The 17,544-nt window shown below is 43.4% G+C and overlaps 2 protein-coding genes across 6 annotated transcripts in view; one reads left to right on the top strand and one right to left on the bottom strand.

The window, feature by feature from the left end:
* The window catches only part of COLGALT2 (collagen beta(1-O)galactosyltransferase 2), a 53,430-nt gene extending 41,731 nt beyond the window's left edge, over nt 1-11,699 (bottom strand). For 2 of the 4 annotated variants that reach the window (XR_002002013.2, XM_019007594.2), the window contains exon 1: nt 11,392-11,585. The gene's annotated coding sequence lies outside the window, so the exon portion shown is untranslated. Of the gene's footprint in view, nt 1-11,391 lie in introns of all 4 variants that reach the window. The other 2 variants (XR_001522996.3, XM_015635692.3) reach the window with 2 other exon arrangements.
* A 5,425-nt stretch (nt 11,700-17,124) lies between these two features.
* Nucleotides 17,125-17,544, top strand: part of TSEN15 (tRNA splicing endonuclease subunit 15) — a 54,767-nt gene continuing 54,347 nt past the window's right edge. Inside the window, exon 1 of one of the 2 annotated variants that reach the window (XM_015635719.3) lies at nt 17,125-17,444. In XM_015635719.3, the coding sequence (XP_015491205.1) occupies nt 17,280-17,444 (165 nt within the window). In that variant the 5' untranslated portion in view covers nt 17,125-17,279. The remainder of the gene's footprint in view (nt 17,445-17,544) is intronic. The other variant, XM_015635718.2, reaches the window with a different exon arrangement.

The following is a 17,544-nucleotide window of genomic DNA, read 5'->3' as shown; positions in this document are numbered from 1 at the left end:
TGTTGGGTCAGCAGACCTGGAAAAAATACTTCCTCCTTAGTAGGAAAGGCTGGATGTTTGGTCCTGTTATGTATCCAAACTATTATATGTTTTTCTTAGCCTCTGGGTTATCCCAGAGGTGTCTTTGTAGTACCCAAGAAGCCACACATCTGCAGGAGCTAAAGGAACCTGGTCACCTTTGTCAGGTACCCACCTGATTACTGACCCGATTACTGCTGGGAGATGTAACACACCATCATTTCTCATTGGAGATCTCACTCTATTGGAGAGGTAAAAGACCTGAGACACATTTCTCCTCAGCAGATCTCTGTGGGATACTGACTTTATTCTTGCTGTCATCTGTGATTCTGATCCACAAGCTCCGCAAGCAACAAGAAGTTCTCCATCTTGCAATAGCGCAACAGAGCAAACCTGAAGGTGAGTGAAGCTCTCCACAGGTAGACTCAACCAACATCACTGCACAATGAATTGGTGAGTGTAGAAAAAACTCCTGCTTAAGCCCAGCCTAGCCCTGAACACATATTCCTGCCCCTCTTAAATCTGCACCACATATACACAGACAGGCTGATCCAAAAAGCCAGATAGGAAGTTTGTAGGCAAGGCTGCTGGAAAGCACCACTGACAGCAGCTCAATTTTTGCTCTGTGAAACAAAGCTTCCTTCAAGGCTCAGGTATTAGGCAAAAAATCCTGGCAGCAGCCTTCATTTGTATGAAGTCAGAGCAAAGTTCTGCCAGCAGGCCATGAGCTCACTAGTCTGAAATAACATCTCATTGACAAGAGTTTTTGTGAAAGCAATAATTTGTTTGTGTGAAAAATAAAGGGAGAAGGGGGAGTGAGTGTACATTAGGAGTGATAAAACATGTACACAAACACTTAACTCAGTAACTTAATTTCTAAAATTACGTATGATAATTTCCATTTAAATCCTGCTTCAAGTAAAAAAAATTGAATTAAAAAGAAATCATAAATCAAGAAACAGTATTCAGCACCAGTGACATTTTCACATTCTAGTCACACACACTGAACTTATTTCAGACTGGTGTTTTGAAAAACTAGTGCAACCATAGTCTCTGACAGCCAGAGCCAGAGGAAGAAAATATTTGAGGAGGCAAAAGACCCAAAGGCAATTATTATTCTCTGCCAACCAATTTAGAAGAGTCTGGGTAGGCTCCTCCAAAACCCTGGAGCCCATCTCAAAGACAAATAAATGGAAACCCCATCCAGGGCTCTGTACTGAAGGAGCACATGTTATCTGGAGCAAAAAGGGGCAGCATCCAGAGACTGATTTATGTGAGTGAGTCAAGTAATGCTAAGGGAGTAAGACTGGGAAAAAGGAGCACAGTACTGGGCTACTGTTCTGTTGTTCCAAGAACTGGTTGTGCTAAACCAGATACAAACAGCACAGAGCAGTTTGTCCAGCACATGAAGTGCTTGGTCCCTACCAGTAGCTGGCTCTTCTGAACCTCCAGGGCCTGAATAACCTGCTTGTATCTCAGTCTACAACAGCTTGGAACTCCCAACTCCAACCCTCACCTAAGATGCCCTGTGTAGCAAAAAGGAACAGAAAGGATTCACCTCTACCAACATCCCACCCCCATCTGAAAATGCTGAAGGAGTTGCAGCCAAGCCAAAATAGAAGCTATCAAGTTCCAGTCACTAAAAGTACAGAACTCTAGCTAAAGTACTTAGAGAAACCCTCTGCACATGCTAAGAGAGAAAAAATGCCATCCAGCCAAGTCAACACCAATCTGCTTCCCAACTCTTCCAGCATGCAGACTCCACCAGAAAATTCACATATCCAAATCTTACTCCTCACCACAATCCTCTAAGGAATCCCAGTTCAATCCAGGGACATCACAAGGTCCTATCAGACACTCCACTATCATCAGCCCTTTTCTTCATCAGTAGCATCTGCAGAAGAAACTGGAGTTCTGAAACTCTTCCTGCTCCCAAGACCTAACTTCATTTTAATCCCTTGGGCAGCAAGGGATCATCTCCATAACACAGGAGATTATCTGACCTTGCTCCCTACTGACACCACTACCCCTCCTGACTTTTTAAGCCTGTACAGCCCATCAGTAAAACAGATCCTTGAATATTTAGATTTCCAAACCTGAAAGCTATTCCAGTGATACTTCCCACTGGTAATTCTAGCCAATTGTTCCCAAGAATTCAGGAAAAATAAAATGCAGGCCAGTAGTTCCTGAAGACACTAAGAATCCTTTTAATCCTTCAGCTTACAGAAAAGAGAAATAGCTTGCCCTTTACTGTTTTTGCAAAATTAAAACAAATCTTTACCCTAATCATGCAGTTCTTATGATGATGTATCTTTCAATGTCTTTTTTAATTAGGATTTTTGTTAGTCTAGTGTAGTGACTTTTGCATATAACTGCTGTGCTTTTCACTGAATTGTAAATATTTTTGTCATTGTCTTTATGAGTTATGGTGTTAATTACAAGTTCTGGTTAAACTACAGAAATGTACATGTTGTCTTCATTTAAGAAGAATTTGTGGGAGTAAAAAAACACCCTCAATGGACCATAAGGGGGACTCCCAGCATTAGGGTGCAGTGACCAAGGACACACTCTGGAACAACCCAAGGAAAAGGCAAAACAGTTCCCTGGAGCAGTTTAGCCAAGGACAGAGCTCAGCACCTGCTCTGCACCCACAGCACACACCAAACCACATTTCAATCTCACTTACATACTTCGTTTTTTTGGTTCTCTTTGAGATGCGAACAGGATGTAACATTCCTGCTTCCTGATGTGAACTGAGGAGTGCTGATGATTGATACAGAGAGGATAGTCTTGCTGCAAAGCTTTACAGGTCATGTAAAGCTCTTTGCCTCCTAGACATAAATTGTAGAAACAGAAGACATTTCTCACAGCTTTTCCTATCCAAAATCACACTTCCTAGCTAACATCTTTTTACAACTTGCCTGAAGCAGGCTTTTGGTTACCTAATGTCCAGCTACAGGAACTTCCTTAAGTTCACTTGGCTGAAGTCTGGTAGGGAATAATTCACATATCTGAGCTAAAATACAGAGGAAAAAATCAACCAACCAACCAAAAAAAACAAAACAACAAAGGGTTTGCATTTGTCAGAGTTTTAACATTTACCTTCCTCGTCATAATTAGCAGGAATGCTGGAAAACCGCCTTTTCCTCCAATCCTGAAATGGTCTGGGTGAGAAGGACACTTTAAATGTCACCCAGTCCAACCTCCTGCAATGAAGAGATACATCTTCAACCAGACCTCCAGGCTGCTCATAGCCCCATCCAACCTGACCTTGAATTTTCTCAAGTACCTTGTAAGGACAAGAATGATTGAAAGAACTGAGGAAATAACTCAAACAACCTTAAATTCTCATTCTACCCTCAAAGGTACAACGCAACACCCATTTTAAGAACAGCTGCTGAGCCAGCAGCAAAACCAAGGTTCTGACCTGCTAACTGAAGAGGTAAACACCTGCTATCAGCTTCAGGATACAAACTAACCCTTCACAGGTAATACAACCTCACTGTTGCTACTGGGCAAAATTCAAACCAGGCCGCAACCATACATAACCGTCCCTCTGCAGAGACATCAAAGTAGCAAAACTAAGCAAACGATCCTTTTAGAGTCAAGGGAAGCCTGTACTCTGTGTGAGGAAAGGAGAAAAAAAACATTATTATAAATCATGTTTTTCTTCCTCACAGGAAAAATATCTTTAAAAAACCGAAACAAAACACCAAACCAACAAACAATTCCCTTTTGGAGCTGAAGCCTTACAAAACTGATGTGAAAAAGCTTAATTGTGCCCTACCATGGCACTGTAGTTTACATGGACTCCCACTATCTTCTGCTTCAGCATGATCCTCATGAGCCTCAAAATCCTGATCAAGACCTGCTGAATTTAGAACAAGTACATAATTCATATCAGTCCATCCAGACAGAATTAAATGTAAATAGCTGAAAATCTATTAATTCCATGTATTACAACCACTCAGGCACCATGGATGATACAAAGATCTCATCAACATCTATGTTTTAATAAATCTCTGGAAAAAGAGCAAGGGCAGACTTTGGTGAAGGCATATTTCCATCCCAAAACCACATTATCAGCTTTCATGCTGTTTTACCTGATTCTATACAGTTAGTTACATGTTAGTAAGGGGAAAAAACATACTGACAACTTAAATGGTCAGAATGAATGCAGCCTTCACTCCTGAGTAAGATTTCACTTCCCAAAATGTCTAACAGCAACCTTAAATAAGCAACCACTTCTCCCAAAGAAATATAAGAAATTCTGCTTTACAGACCATTAACATAATTTCAGTCCTCTGCAGTGAATTCAGTCTAGTACAAAATTTAGCCTTTTTTCAGAAGTGCCACATCATGTCAAAACAAGGAACAATGTATTATGTTGCAAACCTAAACCATAAAATTTTAATGACTGAACTCCATTCAAAAGTATATACCAGATCCATAGTCAGATGGAAAAAGTTTAAAATCAACATGTTGTTATTAGGCTTCCTGTCAACTTTTCCAGAAAGAAAATTTGAGTCATTTTACAGTAACAACAGTTCTCTGGTCTAAGGACAAAAGATAGAGATATATAGACTAATGCATGTGCCTGCACACACAACCAAAACTAATAATTTCATGCCTAAAAATTGGATTCAGGCACTGTATGAGGCAAATTGTACACAAAAAAAGGAAATTCTGGGTTTTTTTAACTGATATGCTTATTAGCAATGCCACATGCCAGTATGAAAGAGCTGGGCATTTTACAGAAGAGGGCGAAAAATCCATTTCATAGAGACCATCAAAATTTTTTTTTATTCCTATCTTTCTTTGCCTTGAAATTTTGGTGCATATGGGTCTAATTTAGCTGTAATCCACCCCTGGCCATAAGCACCATCAACGTGCATGATGCTTGACCAGAATAAAGGAAATGAGATGCACAGAAATAGACTGCAATAATATGAAGTCTGAGACATCATCCCACAGGAAGGAAATTCCAGGCTCTAACAGACAGCACCCCACATCACCTTGGTCCTCTCTTGACCCTGAAGCTCAGATGAGCCTTCTGGGATGAGAGATGGCAGCAGTGCTGGGTGATGTTCTGCACACCATGTGCATCACAGATCTGTTTTTAGAGAATTCTGACCCAGTGCATGAAGACGTTTAGTCCCAGTGGACTCAGATAAATAATTGCAGGTATGTGATAATTTATGTAAGAGACAAAAAAAGCCCTTCAATCTCTGGCTCAGGAGAAATCTGTTGGTCTCCTCAGGAAGGGCCCTGCCAAACCTCCCAGAGAATGACCCCTCTCTAGCTGCAATCAGACACCTGGGTCTCCTCCTCAGGAATCTGATGGACAGTGACCAGGCAGCTTTCTGAAGAGATTACATGCTCCATTTAAGAGAAAATGTGAAAGAAAAAGGAGAAAAAGTAGTTGGAACAACAACCTTTATCCCACAGGTCTGCCACCTTCAGCCCACGTGAATTCCCAAGACAGTCCTTGACAGCGACAGACTGCCCAGGGATTGTAGAGTCTCCATCCCTGGAGACATTAAAAACCTCAACTAAAACAGTACTAGGCAGCCTTCACCAGAGCTGGCTTTGAGCAGGGACCAGCCAGCCTTTGGAGGTGCATTCCAGCACCAATCATCTGAGGAGATCCATGCATTAGTTCACCTGGAAAAGCACTGGGGAAGGGGAGACGGCTTTCTCCCTGTAATATGAAGATGATAGCAAGAATTGGACAGGCTTCCCCTGGATCAGACCTAACTGATCCCTACTCCCAGATTTGCCAGAAATAAGGAGCTGAAATAGCTGGTGTGCCAAGTACAAGTGAAATTGACCATTTTTTTTAGGGGCCAATAAACAGGAGCACTTAACAGCCAATTTTGGTTGCAGCTGGTCCTTAGATCCACAGTCTCCCACCTTCCCCACAGCTGAAGGTGGTTCGAAAGACAGGCCAGTGCACAACCTGGGCAGCATGGACTGGATGAGGAATCCCAACCCTGCAGGAAAGACAAGTAAGGGATGAAGTGGGATCCTGCCCTGGACAGAAATTAACCAGGTGACTCCTTGAGGTCTTTTCATCCCTACTTTGTACGTATGAAAAAAGACAAAGATATCTTGAAAACTATATCTTCCTAATCTTTTAAAATATCCAAAGGCCTATCATAAACAACAGCCTCTGCTACTGAACTCTGTCCTGCTGTTTCTTTTGGACAACAGATCATTTTATTGGATTCCAGTCTCTAAACCCACAAGCTGCACTACAAGGCACCAGGCAGCCTATGACACAAGGGACAGATACACAGATAACAGGGTAGACCGCTGTCTCAAAAGGTGGGTGCCAAAAGACTGCAGCCACAATAAATGGTTGCATTTTCAGAGATACAGACCATGCAGGATTCAGATATAAAAAATAATTAAACACACACAGTGCTCACTATGCTTACTATACAGAACTCCTACACATTTCAAGACATCAGTTTTATGGTATTATCCCTGTACCTCTGGAGGGCTATTTATTCATTTTATGGTTATAAATTATATTTTCTTTTTGCTTATAAATGCCAAATTATATTTGTTTTTTTCTTTTATCCCAATAGTCACACTCCTGTCTAGTGGATCCTAATATAAAGTGTGGGACAACATGCTCTTTAATGTCATCACAAAAGCATCAGAATCTGGCAATTTGTGACAACAACAGGGAAAAATAAAGAAACTCCTGCTACCCTGCACATTGCCATCACACAGCTCACGCCTCTTTTATGGCTTCTCTGCAGAACTGCAGTTTTTAGCTGAAGAATGGTTTGTGTCTTGCCATGCAGATCTCAGCAAGGCACAGCAGTAATTTTTTACTTCCCTTCAAATGTTTCTACTGAATAATTTCATTATGTCATTTGCTTCAGTTTGCCAAGCCTGAGATGAGGGAGAGAAACACAAAGAACAAAAATAAAAATAAGTGATTATGGATATTGGGATGGAAAGAGTCCTTTAGCCTCCCCTGGTTTTCCATTTTTATGTAATTTTACTGCTCCTTGGTGCAAAAATTACCTTAGCAAGAAAGTATTCATAACTGACATTTCTTGATTCTTTTATTCTCAGTCTTGATAAATTCAAGAATCTAGTGTAGGTTACTCTACCCTTCTACCCCAATCTCCCCTGCTATAAATTGGAAGTATTTACTACTTTCTTTTGATGCAGTCATCTAAATGCAAGTTCTCTGGCAGAAAGATTCTCTACAACATCTTGCACAACAGGAATGTGACCTTAATTGTAATTCCAAAGCTGTGCAAATCTCATATCCCTTTTGACCCTTCTTAGTCTATGACTGTTATTAAAACTACATAATAAATAAATTTAAAGTACCTACAAATACAAACAGGAAACTAAATCCCACTAAAAGTTAAAGGATGAGCCAAGTGAAAAGTCAGCTAATTTCTAAAACCTATGTTTAATATTGCCACATGGAAGTCACAGCACAGGTGAGCACATCTGAAATGGATGCAAAGCACCAGTGGACAGAAGCAGGAGATGCAGAGCCAGCAGACTGGAATGTCAGCATTCCTAAGTGATTAATAGTGACCAGGAAGATTAAAGTGACATCATTGCTCAAATGGAGACAAGCACAAAAAACACAGGGTGTTTGAAAGCCAACACTTCCCTGTGAGTAGTAACAACCATTAAACTTTTAACTGATGCCTGCATCTCACTGGAGTTTGCTCTCTATGTGGCTTTTTTTACATTTGAAAAGTAAACCGTTAAAGAATAAGAAAATGCTCAGATATCATCAACTAGTTCCAGTCTAATAATATAAAATTATTAAATACAATTATACTGATCTCATCAGCTTATATTTTGAGCTTCAGCCAGTTCTTTTAAGTTGCAATTATTCCCTCACTGGAGCTGCTACAGTATATCCCTTCATCTCTCAGCTGGGATTTATTCCACCTTTCCAGCTGTCTCACTATTGTTGACATTATAATTTCTGGAATATAAGCACACTCTGATCCCAAAAGCAGGCACGGATTTTCAAGCACAAAAGGAGCTAATTACTGCTCCCAAGTACCAACTCATTTATGCAGGCATTCCATCCCCAGGTTACTAAGAGAGGAGAGAACAGATACCCCACTAGGATGAAGCAAAAGATGAAATTACAGGCAACTTTTTTTGCTATACCATCACTTAATATGAGACTAAGAAAAGTGTAAGGCAACATGATCAACTACTGAATACATACACTTTTAGACTGTCTACTGCAGCCAAGATGAACCTGCCTGACAAGCAAACACTCCATACCTGTAGCTGACCAATCTCAAATAAACAATCAGCATTGATAAAGCTCAAAATAAAACCCCACAACCTCAGCCCACTAAAAGAGAGGGTTGGGGCACGTTGACTAACTTCTGGGTCAATTTAGTCCAAGATAAAGATCTCGTTCCCTCCCTTCACAGTTCTCCAAGCCCAGCACAAACAATGCTGTACACTTTCCCAGCAAGTTTCCCAGATGGGCTGGGAGCACAGGGAGCCCCGGGAGAAGCTCAGCCACACAAGCAGCACATCAGAAGAACCCTCTATGGCTATGAAAAAGCGGGACTTGGGTCCAACAGACAGGTTTTTTCTTTAGACTCTCACCTGCTACAGGCCCCAGCCCATTACCCACTGGGTATTTGAGTACTTGGAGGGGATGGCTGTGACCCTTCCTCCTTCACAAGAAGGGACAGCTGTTCCCTTCAGCATTGCACCTCTATCTCTCACCACATAAGACCCACTTCAGGTTCTGTGGCTAAAGCAGGCAGACTGCCATTCCCACTGGGATGGCTGGGTCCAAAGGCTCCCAGACTGCCTATGGCCAAGTCTGCCCCTGGAGGCTCAGCAGGACCAGGACAGAAACCTGAGGTGACCCAAAGAAACTCTCACTGTGAAGTCATCAACACAATCCGAGGAATCCAGAATGACCTGGCCTGCTGTCCCAGGGAAGGACAGCTGGGGTTAACACAGGCCAGGGACCGGCCCAGGAGGCAGCTCAGATGCAACTTCCTGCGTCTTGGGAAGGGAAGTAAGAAGGGAAGGAAGGGTTTAACTGCAGGGCCATGGTTCCTCCGTGCCAGCTGGCCCCACACCAAATGGCCTGCTCAGCTCATTAGTAGCCAGCAAGTCCTTCCAAAGCTGCTCACAACCACTTTAAGAATTAAGTCATAATTAAGATCAAAGGTAGGAAGGGAACACAAGGCTGCCCAGCACACATCTTTTGCTCAGTATCAGGATAACAAAGCTTGAGATTAATTGATACAGACTACACAGATGAAATTCAGTGCCTGCTTCAAACTCATTATCTCTTAACCCATCTTTACTGTCACTCATAAAGCTTCCACCGTATAAATTGGTCAGAGGAATCCACTGCTCAATTTCAGCCCTCTAGCTATGCAGAGAGAGCATATGGGAGCCTGAGAGATTATATGTTTTTAGTTTTCATTCTCAAGATCAACAGTTAGGCATTTTAAAATGCTGACTTACTCAAGAAAATGCTTAAGTAGAATATAAGTGGCAATGGAAGAATGCAAGCCTGTGACAAACACCACTCACCTGCCCTCCTCCCCAAGCTATCCCAGTAACAGGGACACAGGTAAATCTTGGGATTCATCTGCAGAAAGGACTCTGTCTGAAATACAAGATGCTTCCAGAAACTGAATGGTTTCATTTGTTCTCAAGAGACTTTATAGATATCGTGAGCTCACTCTGAGTGGGTACTTTGTGTCCCAAACATTTCCAGCTCTGGAAAAGCTAGAGTCTTATTAAGGAACGTCTCCAAGGGATTACTACCACCCCACAGATACCTCTCATTCTCTGTGGCAACTCAGTGCATCCTCAGAACTTCTTTTTCAGTAGCTGTGACTATTTTAGTCATTCTCATTTAATAAATCTTGACATTTTCATCAGCAGATTTTCCAGCTTAGCCATGCCTTGTGTCTGTGTACAATCCTCTTAAATAGGGAGTGATTTCTTATAAGAACCTTTGCATATTTTAAATTATGTTAAACTAAGTGCCCACAAATACTTCCATGCAATATTGCAGAAACCTTAAGTCTACTGAGGATAATGCAAGTAATGCACAGTTGTACAACAGGAAAAGTTGTAGAGCCAACCAATCATCTGCAGGACTTAAAAGAAAACAAAACAAACCCAAAACTTTGCACTTGGTACAGTGACAAGCAATTCAGGATGCGCTCTGTTTTGGTGATCAGGACTGTATTTACAACTCCCACAAGTCTTTAAAAACACCAAGCTCAGCTGAATCACAGGCCATATGGGGTCTGATAATAGCTGTTTTTATCCACATCTGCTATGAGGAAATCTCAACTGGCAAAATTCCTACTGATACAAATGAATGAGGAGTCACAGATCTACACAGAGAGGAATGTGAAATTACCTACTGCTACACACTAGCTTATGATTCCACACTTGTGTGGCACCCTGAATTTGGCCTGAGAGCACAACTTGCATTGTACACCAGCAACACGAAAAGAAGGGGAAAAAAAAAAATCAACCAAAAAAAAGATGATCCATGCACTGATGTTCTGCAGAGCCCTGTACCTGGAGACAAATTACAGCCATGTTACTGAAGCACACACAGAAAGATCTGTTCAATGACACTTCAGTGATGTGACTGGGAGGAAGGTCCCCTCATCCCTTCAAAGGAAAACAAAACTTATATTAACTTTTTAAGTTAAAAGGAGTCTCACCACGGCCTTTAGCGAACTTTCTATCAAACTCTACAGAGAAAAAAGAAAATCTTCTTGGAGTTCTTCCAAGGAATCCTGTTCCTTCCAACACTTATGTCAGGTTGAAAGACTTTTTTTTTTCTTTGGCCCCCTGCAAAGCCAGATTGACCAGTTCCCAAACTGCTTTAATTCTCCATCCCGACCCCTGTTTGACCCCCGCAGCTGCCCCCATGCTGAGATTTCTGAATACATCTTTTAATCCATCTTCCAGCCTGGCAACAATGCGCCTTTCAATGCCCACCAGAACCTACCCAGCCCGCCCACTCCCCAGCCCTGGAACATCCCGACCAGCTCCCACAAAGCCCGGGATTTACCAGCTGGGAGCCGGCCCCAGGCTCCCAGCCGGAGTTCTCCGTGCCTGTGGATTTGGACACATGCTCCGGCGGTGAATGTTCCCAGGCTCCAGGCCAGCTTTGCTGGGATAACTCATCACCCTGCCATCCCAGCAGACCCCGGAACGGACGACGAGCTTTCCCCGGCCACCACAGCACAGCCCCGGCTCCTCGGGAGGGCGCAGCCCCTGCCCATCGCGCTACGTGGGCGGAGTGCCCCAGTCCCGGCTGCCGGCAGAGCCCCCTCTCCCCGCACCGCCCCCGGCCCCTACCAGAGCGCGATGCGGTTCTTGGGGTAGCTGAGCCTCTCGATGCAGCCCAGGACGTACGGCAGCGTGTGTGCGGCGTTGCGGGCGAGGATAGCGAGCAGTACGGTGGGCTGCAGCAGCCTCGACTCGGGCAGCGCGGGCGGCTCGGGCCCCGGCGGCTCGGGCGGCTCAGGAGCGGCTCCGCAGCCGCGCAGCAGCAGCAGCGGCGGCGGCAGCGGCAGCGGCAGCAGCAGCAGCAGCAGCAGCAGCGACGCGCTCGCAGCCATGATGGGCGAGGGTCAGCCGCGAAGCCGCCGGCAGTCCAGGCTCCAGCCCGTGGAACGCGGGGGGAGGAGGGGCAGGGAGGGAGGAGGAGGGAGGAGACGAAGGAGGAGCTGAGCCGCGCCACTGCCCTCCCTCCGAGCGCCGCTCAATGCCCCTGGGACCGCCCCGACCCCGCACTGCCGGAGGTGCGGAATTCGGTGCGATTCCCGCTGTCCCCGGGAGGCTGCGGTTAGCGTAGCTGCTCGGCACCCAGGGTGAAAGCTGCAAACCCCACATTTCTCCCCTCGAGTTTTGGGCTTTAGAGAGGCTTTCGGAATATTGATGCTAACTCTGAGACGTTCGTTTGCTCAATGCTTACGCGAAGATCGGAATTAAAGTAACTTTGAGGTTTTGTATCAGAAAGTTTTTTACAAACATCCGCGGAATATCTGTACGAAGCAGCTGTACACCCCACACGCATCCCACGTTGCAGGAAGGATACACTGCTCCAGCTGGAACGCAGCTGAAAGATTAATACTGTTAGAGTCATAGAAAGGCTTGGGTTGGAAGGGCCCTTAAGGATAATCTCATTCCAACCCCCTGCCATGGGCAGGGATACCTTCCACTATCTCAGGTTGCTCCAAGCCCCATCTAGGTGTGAGAAACAACGCTCACTTTTTAAAGGTTTATTAAACCGTAACAATACAAAAGACTGAATAGAGAAAAAGCAACGCTAGAAATCTCCATGACCAACAGCCACGTGCTCATTTACAAAATGGATGCTCTGCCTTTTATACCCCTAGCCCCTCAGGGAGTCTTGTCAACTCCTTCTTTGCCGTCCATTGGTGGAGATTATTTTCTTACATCTTGATTGGAGGTCAGGTGACATTATGCCGCACCTCCTAATAACAAGCCGGCCCTCCCCAAATGTCCTGAATACCAAGGCCATGCTGTGAAAACAGTACAAGGGGGAGGGGGAAGAGGGCTATGGAACAACATATTACAGTAACAAAACTATACATCTACAATACTTCTCTTAACATAAACATAATATTCATCCCTTAATTGTGAGAGCCGACTATCGCATTATTCATCTATAACACACTCTGGCCTTGGACACTCTCAGGGATGGGGCAGCCATAGCCTCTCCGGACAACCTGTTCTAGGGCCTCACCACCTACACAGGGAAGAAATTTTTCCTAATATCTAATATAAATATACTCTCTGTCAGTTTAAGGGTGTTCCCCTTGTCCTATCACTATCTTCCCATTTAAAAAGTCACTCTGCCTCTTTACTATAAGCCCCTGTTATGTACTAGAAGGGGCTCAAATGTCTTCTTGGAGTGTTCTCTCCTGGCAGAACAACCCCAGCTTTCTCAGCACTTCTTCTTTGAAGACAGGAAATACAGGGGAGGTTTTCCCTGTACTTCATTGACTTACCCACCACAGAAATGTTCCTGTGAGTACACCAATGGCAATTTAACATAAAAATACATAAAACATATTCCAGCAATTAAAATTATTGATTGAATAATTATTATCTTAAAGGGGGCACAGTAATTATAGTTATCTTAGAAGTTAATAGGATTTGGGCATGCTAGACCCTTTTCAAGATGAAATCTCTAAATAACTCTAAGGGCCCCATCACAGCATATTTGGGTTTTACTGTGGGTGGGAAGTTTCTCCAATGTGGACAGACACCCTTTGAGTAGGTGCTACCATTGGCTGTGTGCTTGCAACACTTAAAAAGGAAGAAACCTGTATCAAGCAAACAATTGTTTAATTATCCATAATCTCATTGTAAATTGCTTGCATCCAGGTAGAATAAATATAAATATAAATATAAATATAAATATAAATATAAATATAAATATAAATATAAATATAAATATAAATATAAATATAAATATAAATATAAATATNATATAAATATAAATATAAATATAAATATAAATATAAATATAAATATAAATATAAATATAAATATAAATATAAATATAAATATAAATATAAATATACACACACATATATAGAGTTAATGTTTGCTCTTCTTTGCTTATATATTTGCTTATATATTTATCGTGCACACGAATTTACATTGTCTCAGTTTCCTGATCAGATGATGATGTCTTGAGAAGGATGACCTAGAACAGAGACTAGACAGAGTTAAGAATAAAGTAGGTATTTATTGAAAGGTCTTAAAGGATACACCTTGGGCAGTACAAGACCCTGGCCAGGGCTACACCCAATATGAACCTAAAAATGATCACAAAATGAATGACTGGTCACAAGGTTTCACATTTTTATAAGTTTTGGTCCATCTGTGTATCAGCGTTAATTGTCCAATCACTGCTTCAGGTTATGAAGTCCTGTCCTTCTTGTTTTCTCTCTTCAGTCCACCGTTGTTTACGCTTTTGGGCCTGAAAATTTTAAAGATTGTCCTTGGTATCAAGCTAGAAAAGGTATTGTTTTGTCTGCCTACTCTGTGGAGAGAGCTCACTAACACTTAATATGAAGCTCAAAACTACACACCTAGGCAGCACAGAATATGAAAAATATGAAAGCTAAAACTTAAGGCATCAATGACTTCCCAAAAAGGATCATCCTAAGAAACTTCAATAAAGACTCTCCAGGGGTCATAGAATCATCTGCACTAAAATTTGAGAAACTCTCTCGATTTGTATGCATCTTCCTGAACAATTAGTCCAAACATGTTCCTCTGTTTGCCCTTCACAATGCCTTTATAATTGTCCTTCTAGAATGATACATTAATGAGGCTTTTCTTTCATGGTTAGTTTGCCACATGTTGCTTTTATGCTTGGATTCATTAACCAAATAGAAGGAGCAGCTTTGCAGCCTGTGTGAGGTGATTAGAGTTTCACAGGAGCCAGCACAATCTATATGCACAGAATTCCATTGCTGCCCATGGGACTGCTCACATTTGGAGGGTGGGGACTAATGCCACCAAAATATACTTGATGTGGTGGTCTGGAAACTGGCAATTTCCATCTGTTGGACACTCAAGCTGGGTCACAGTCCCGATTTTAGGATATCTTAGCAGAAATAAGCTCTCCTTTGTCTGCCTTTGCCAGAACTCTGAGTGTGCTTTTACCCTGTCCAGTCCTTGATGTTCTCAGTGAAATCTATACTACCTCCAGCTCTTTTCAGACTCCTCTCTTCTTTTTATTCTGTGAGCATCATCAGAGCCATAATGATTTGCTGGAGACAGACGAAAAGACTCCAGCAGCATCCCAAAGCCAGTAATTCGCTCTCCAAAGGGATGTTCCCTCACTCACACAACTCCTTGTGCTGGCTGTGTGCTGTGGAACTCAAAAGAGGGAGAGCAGCAGAAGCCTGAAACATGAGATGTTCTTCCTTGCAGAAAAGGAAGGAGTCAGCTTCATCTCTCACTCCCAGTCAAACACAGCGTGGGACAAAGTTTGGAGAGCTCAAGTAAACAGTTACCCAACAATTAGTATCATTCCAACACCTGCAAATGTGCATGACTTTATGTCCACATACAAAGAAATCTGTACTCATTCTGACTTCATTATTGGTGGCCAAGATTATATCCTGTGGGGTTTGTTAAAACCCAGACTCCATCCTGCTGTGACAAGACAATGAGCCACTCTGTGGTGAAATACTTTAGCTTTGAGGAAGAAACGGCTTTTTGCAAATATAAGTCCCACAGAAATCAATTTAAGCCATTTGTTTTGAGAGGAATGACGGATTTCTCTTTACAAACAAGCTGTGGGTCTGCTGATAGATGAAACTAGCACTGAGAGGTAAAAGAAACAATAGGAAGGATTCCACTCATTGATGAATGGAAAAAAGATACTTGCCTTTACAAACAAACTGTAGGTATGCTGATAAATGAAACCGGATATTGAAAGATGAAAGAGATAATGGGGAAACACCGTGATTCTATAAGAATTAAAAATTAAGAGGGAGGGTTATGCATTAGAGGAGAATCTTAGGTATCAGGCATTCTGGGAAGTCTCTGCCTCGCAAGTTCCTCAGCCAGTGGGGAAAGAGAGAGGGACACACAGCCGGGAAATTAGGATAAAAAGGAGGCTGCATCCTCCAAAATTTGAGAGACCCCTGGGATATGCCCCATGGCCTCTCCTTTTATTCAAATAAAGTAAAAGGGCTTCTCTGTCTCCTTTTTGGACATAAACCTCTGGTGTTTGTGGATTAATTTTTCCAGCAGTTTCAGCCTCCTTTACACCAAACAAAGAGATTCCAGTTATGACAACTGTCTCTGACAGCGGCATAATCCCTTGGTTTGGCAGGTGACAAATTCTCTCTGAGGCAGATTTATTTTAAATTAGATTGTTTCCCACACTGAGGAAAAGAGAGGCTTCATCCTGCTCATGTAAATTGACTCATCTATAGGTTGATGTGGATCCATCTCCTTTCACTTGCTTTTTCACCTCTAAGAACTCAAATCCATCCAATTATTTTCTCAGCAGCTGAGTGAACCACTGTTGCCAACTCTTCCATGAAAATCTTGGAGACTGGATTTTTTTATCCCATCTATCTATCTATTCTGTGTCCAGGGAATTTGGAGTGCTGGCTAACACAATTCTTTTTTAAGCAGCCAGAATGGCTGCTCATTTTACCACAGAACTCCTTGAATTAGATGAATTGATTAGATGATGACTTCCTGCAGCTACAAACCACATACAAATTTATGTGTTACATACATATAGACCAATTTTCATTGATGCTTTATTATAGAATAGTCAGTATTTGCAATTTATTGGAAGAGTCACTGAGACAGATGGAGCTGATAAGCCAGACCTGGGACACTTGGCATTAGCAAAGCATGTTCCCATTGAAAGTCAGAGATATTTCTAGTAAAGCAGTCGTTTTAATGGCAATACTTTGAAGGCATGTCCCTTACACAGTCCCCATATGCAGTCTATAAAAGCTCTGGACACTGCAGATTGATAATGCATTCCTTGCTTTGGAGCATTTAGAAGAAGACACTGTGAAAGGAATACATGTGTAGGTATATACATATATATGTGTGTGTGTTTGTGTGTGTGTATCTCTGTATCTCTGTGTGTCTTTGCGTCTGTGTGTGTCTGTGTGTCTCTGTGTATCTCTGTGTCTCTGCATGTCTGTGTCTCTGTGCATGTCTCTGTCTCTTTGTGTCTGTGTCTGTGTGTCTTTGTGTCTGTTGTTGTGTGTCTGTGTGTCTCTGTCTCTGTCTCTCTGTGTGTCTTTGTGTTTGTGTGTGTGTCTGTGTCTCTGTCTCTGCGTGTGTCTGCGTGTCTCTGTGTGTCTGTCTCTGTGTGTCTCTGTGTGTGTGTGTGTGTGTGTGTGTCTGTGTCTGTGTCTGTGTGTGTGTCTGTGTCTCTGTCTCTGCGTGTGTCCGCGTGTCTCTGTGTGTCTCTGTCTCTGTGTGTCTCTCTGTGTGTCTGTGTCTCTGTCTCTGTCTCTGCGTGTGTCTGTATGTCTGTGTGTGCGTGCGTGTGTCTCATTTAAAAGGTTTAAAGAGGCGCCTTTGGCGGTGGTGGGGGGACAGGGAGGTAGGAACGCAGCGCAGGCGGAACGGTCGGGGCCGTGCGGCAGTTTCCGGGGGAGCGGTAGGGTGTGCGGCGCCGCCCGGAGTGAAGCCGCGTTGCACACAGGCGGGAGAGGATGGAGCCGGTGGCTGGCCCGGGCAGGAGTGGCATTTGCCCGGCGACGGGGGGCGAGGGGGACACCGATTCGGGTCAGGACTGCTCCGCGGCCGGGAGAGCTCTGGGGGCACAGGGCAGCTGGTCGGGGGCGGCTGGCTGCAACTGGATCACGATTCACCCCACGGTAGGCCGGGACGGGGGTCCCTTGCTCTCTCGGGGTCTCGCTTTCCCACCCCGACCCCTCAGGATTCCGCCCTAGCAGCTCTCGACGTGCACGTGGGGGG

This window comes from Parus major, chromosome 8 (assembly GCF_001522545.3).
Source record: "Parus major isolate Abel chromosome 8, Parus_major1.1, whole genome shotgun sequence".
In the NCBI taxonomy this organism is placed as follows: domain Eukaryota; kingdom Metazoa; phylum Chordata; class Aves; order Passeriformes; family Paridae; genus Parus; species Parus major.
The sequence above is the reverse complement of the archived record's forward strand: the minus strand, read 5'-3'. Positions and strand labels throughout refer to the sequence as shown.